General features: G+C 39.5%; 1 protein-coding gene across 1 annotated transcript; it reads left to right on the top strand.

Moving 5' to 3' along the window:
• On the top strand, positions 483–4174 carry LOC107640251 (serine/threonine-protein kinase HSL1). The gene is made up of 3 exons (XM_016343788.2): positions 483–1010; positions 1106–3101; positions 3179–4174. The coding sequence occupies exons 2-3, from the start codon at positions 1124–1126 to the stop codon at positions 3802–3804; spliced, it is 2604 nt and encodes an 867-aa protein (XP_016199274.1). The 5' UTR covers positions 483–1010; positions 1106–1123; the 3' UTR covers positions 3805–4174.

Raw genomic sequence — 4652 nt, forward strand, 5'->3', positions numbered from 1 at the left:
TAATCTATAACATTTCTTTAATAATAAATACTCAGGTTCTAAATCCATGTTAAAATAACGAAATATCGAATGTTCATAAATTCTACAAATGAAAGGGACCTCCCGAATGAAAAACGAGAGATTCAATCTTTTTCTATGTAAAAAAAAAAGTTCATTTTATAATATTTTATAAGTAATAATATGATAATAAATTAAAAAATTAAGTTTTAATATTTATATAACATAATGTTCCAAATTATGAGTTTAAAAGTTAATTACTTTTACTTATATTTATGTGATAATACATGATTATATATCTTGTGTAATAAAATTTGTTGCGTGAAATTGGCTTTTCTTTTCCATTAATTATATATTATTTTCTATTTGTTACGGTACGTTATTTAATTGGTGACCAAGTTGGCGTTGAATGTTGACGTAATTTGTTGGTGGAGATTCTAAAAAACGCAGGTCAAAAGAGGACGTCCTGGCAGAGTTTTTATATATAGACAAGATGCGGTGACTGAGACGAAATTCGCGGGAAACATAACTGACTCCAAAAACGACGGTTATGTCCAACGCCCATTTTACATTCTTCTTCAAACGGAAACTCTGAGTCAGGTTTGGATTACAAAGAAGAACAACAGGAACAACTTCCTCCTCCTCCTTCTTCTTCTTCTTTCTCTATACCAAAACATTCTACTACACCTGTCCACACCTGTCTCCGAGTTTCCGTTATCTCTTAAATCCTAAATCTTCCACCATAAATCAATCACAAGAAACATAATATAACGTACCGCTTCGGTTTTTGCTTTCTTGCATTGCCATGCATACTCATTTGATTTTGTGATTTCATTCATTTCTTTTTTCTTTTTTTTATTCCTTTGGTTAAATACAATCTGGATTTCTCCCACTGGACCCCAAATCTAACTTGTCTCTTTGAAGTTCTCACAGAACTTCATTGAGACATCATTTGGAATTGTTCATACGCAAATAACAGGAGGAGGAGGAGTCATTGCCCCACAGCTTTCAAGGTATATGATATTATTTTCCATCTCTATTTGATTATGGTCTGGTTTTCATATTATATTAACCTTTTAAGGCTTTTGGGTTGTTTTTTATTACAAAGGTTTGTAAAGCCGCCGGAATGGAACAGTTCCGGCACATTGGAGAGACTCTTGGGAGTTTGAAAGCGCTTATGGTATTGCGAGATGAAATTCAAATCAACCAACGGCAGTGCTGTTTGATCCTTGAAATGTTTAGCTTGGCGTTCGAGACGATTGCAGAGGAGATCAGGCAGAATCTGAAGCTGGAAGAGAGAAGCAGCAAATGGAAGCCTCTGGAGTTGCCTCTGAGAGAGCTTTGCAGGGTTTTCAAGGAAGCCGAGTTGTACATCCGGCAATGTTTGGATTCCAAGGAGTGGTGGGGGAAAGCCATCACCATGTCTAACAATTCTGACTGTGTTGAGTTCCATATCCACAATCTCCTTTGCTGTTTCCCGGCCGTGATCGAGGCCATTGAGAATGCAGGGGAGGCCTGTTGTCTTGATCAGACCGAGAAGGAGAAGAAGAAGGTCATGGTGTCAAGGAAATATGACATGGAATGGAATGATTCCAAGCTTTTCCAATGGAGATTTGGGAAGCAGTACTTGGTCTCTCGGGAGATCATCAGCCAGTTGGAGAATGCATGGAAGGAAGATAGGTGGAGGCTTATAGAATCACTCAAGGAGAAGAAAACTACGTCGAAGAAGAACGAGCAGCGCCTCGCCGAGATACTCTTGAAGAAGCTTGTAAATGGATCTGACAGCAAAACGAATCAAGATCTTTGGCCGATCCACGTTCTCGTGGGAGCCAAGGATTACCAAGTGAGGCGAAGATTGGGAAAGGGGAAGGAGTATAAGGAAGTGACTTGGCTTGGACAGAGTTTTGCATTGAGGTACTTCAATGGAGAGAAGCAAGCCTATGAAGGTGAGATTTCAAAATTGTTATGTCTTTCTCACCCCAACATATTGCAATACCTTTGTGGATTCTACGATGAGGAGAAGAAAGAGTTTAATCTTGTGATGGAGTTGATGAGCAAGGATTTGTGGACCTACATGAAGGAGAATAGCGGTCCAAGGAGGCAGATCTTGTTCTCAATTCCAGTTGTGGTGGATCTCATGCTTCAAATTGCAAGAGGCATGGAGTATCTCCACTCCAAGAAAATCTACCATGGAGATCTTAACCCTTACGGTGTTCTACTCAAAGCAAGGAACTCCCAAGAAGGTTACTTCCATGCAAAAGTCTCAGGATTTGGCCTTCCTTCCCTGAGGAACCGCGATCCAGCACAGAACCCCGAGGACCTGAACCCTAGCATATGGTATGCTCCGGAAGTACTGCACGAGATAGAAAAAGGAGGGAAGGTTTCTACCTCGTGCAAGTACTCGGAGAAAGCAGATGCATACAGCTTTGGAATGATTTGCTTTGAGTTGCTGACAGGGAAAGTCCCTTTCGAAGATAACCACCTGCAAGGGGAGAGAACCACACAGAACATCAAAGCAGGGGAGAGGCCTCTCTTCCCTGGTCGCTCCCCAAAATACCTTGTTAGCTTAATCAAGAAGTGTTGGCAAACCGATCCTTCACAGCGTCCTACTTTCTCTTCTATTTGTAGGATCTTGCGTTACACCAAGAAGTTCCTCTCCACCAGTACTGAGTACTATATCATTAATCCCGAACTTAACAACCTTGAGCTTCAATCTCCACCTGTTGATTGCTGCGATATAGAGACCACTTTCCTTAAGAATCTACCGGAGGAGATGGCGCCACATGTTTCCGCTGTTTCTCAAATCCCTTACCAGATCTATGCTTACAAGGTTGTGGAGAAAGGCAAGATCAGCCTCTTGAATTCAAGAGATAAAGGCAGCGAGACAGAGTTGCCAAAGGAAGATTCTCCTCAAGGAAGCGATGAATTCAGCTTCGCTTTTGAAGATGATCAAGTTTCCGCGGCTGAACCCTTTCAGTTTATAACTTCTCCCAAGTCAGTTCATGGCGGCGAAACACCGTCTTTTTTCTCCGAAGCACCGGCGAAGAAGACTGTTAGAATAAAGAGCCCAGTGCGAAAACTTGACAAGCTCAAGAAAGACCAAGGTTTGTTGCTGCTTCCTACATGATTTGTATTTGTATTTGTAAAATTTAAACTAAACTAATCTTATAAACATCGATAGGAGCGAAATCAATGCCGGCATCTCGCATTACTTTAAAGGCAAGTAAGGCATATCTGGCGTCACCGGCAGCTAGTCCATTGCACCCTGCACTCAGAAAAAAACCAACACAAGTCTCAGAGACAGAGCGCAACACTTCTAAGAACAACAAAGCTGTGACCACTACTCCTTCGACCCCAATAAGGAGAAGAAAATGCGAAGGGCAACACGTGCCAGAATTCATGGGAAGCCCGAGGGTGAAACCAAGGGATCAGTCACCATTAATGGCTAACAAGCTGAAGAAGACACCGCTGACAATGACCCCAGGAAGGATGATCACACGTACAAGCGACGCGCATTTGATACTGCAGAAGAGGCTCTTGATGGGTTCAAGCACAAGCAAAGGAGGAAGATGGGACCATGGAACTGAACACAGGACATCGCTGTCATCATTGGCATTGAGTCCTTTGAGTCCATATGTGATGAGAAGAAGAAGATCAACGGCGACAGCAGCAACATCATGTGGCCACGCCTCTGACTCAGAGAGCACTTGTTCTAAGCACAAAAGAGAGAGCATATCACCATTCGCAATGAGTCCTTTGAGCCCCTACGCTTCCAGAACAACAGCCTGTGGCCATGTCTCCGATTAATTAAGAAACACCCGCCAAAAACCATTATTTGTTCTCCTGATTTTTTTTGCCACCGGAAAAAGAGATAACAAAATCAAAATCAAAATCAAAACAAAAACTAATTAAATTCATTTGTGTGGGCGCCAAGTAAGTCAAAGAAAAGAAAGAAGCAATGTACAGAATTTTTTATTTTTTATTTTTTTTATTTGTCAAGGTTAGAAGCCGAGTTTCGTGCTTGGTTTTATTGTTTGCTGTCTTTCACAGAATTCCGTTTTTCATTTAGGACTCTAGCTTTTAGCAGCTTAATTTTTGGGTGGATGAATGGGTTATCTCATAATTTGATGTATTTCTTTTTACTTTCTTTCAAAAATTTAATATTAAGATGTTAAACGCAGAATTTTTTATTAACAAAGGATCAAGGATTAAGAGAAAATATTAATTTTCAAATTTAAAGGTATAAAGAACTTAATATTTCCATTTAAATAATCTTATCAAGTATACTAAAATTGGATAGAAGCAAAATGTTTTATTTCTTTTAACTATTTTTTTATGAAAAATTCTATGGTGCCTAAAGTATTTGTGTTTAATTTGTCTAAAAGATAAGAGGTGAAAATGTGACACTCACCTTTTGTATTTGTGTAGGAAAGTTAAACAAAATAAAAAGTTAGGCAAGCAACCATTTTTTTTTCATTTGTTTCGTTATCTTTCTCACCTCAATTCTCTTCGCACAAAGCCCCGAATCTTTCTGCAACGCATTATGAGAGATCATACGATCTCTAACAAAATGACATAGCAGCTTCCTCGATTGTTTATAAATAGTGTATAGTGGATACACATTATTCCCTATAAATTATTCATTTTAATATAAT

This window comes from Arachis ipaensis, chromosome B05, assembly GCF_000816755.2.
Source record: "Arachis ipaensis cultivar K30076 chromosome B05, Araip1.1, whole genome shotgun sequence".
Lineage (NCBI taxonomy): Eukaryota > Viridiplantae > Streptophyta > Magnoliopsida > Fabales > Fabaceae > Arachis > Arachis ipaensis.

Excerpts from the sequence above, each read along its gene's own strand:
- LOC107640251 (XM_016343788.2), top strand. The coding sequence starts at position 1,124 with ATGGAACAGTTCCGGCACATTGGAGAGACTCTTGGGAGTTTGAAAGCG. Across the intron at positions 3,102-3,178 it reads CAAGCTCAAGAAAGACCAAG|GAGCGAAATCAATGCCGGCA; the intron begins GTTTGTTGCTGC and ends AAACATCGATAG.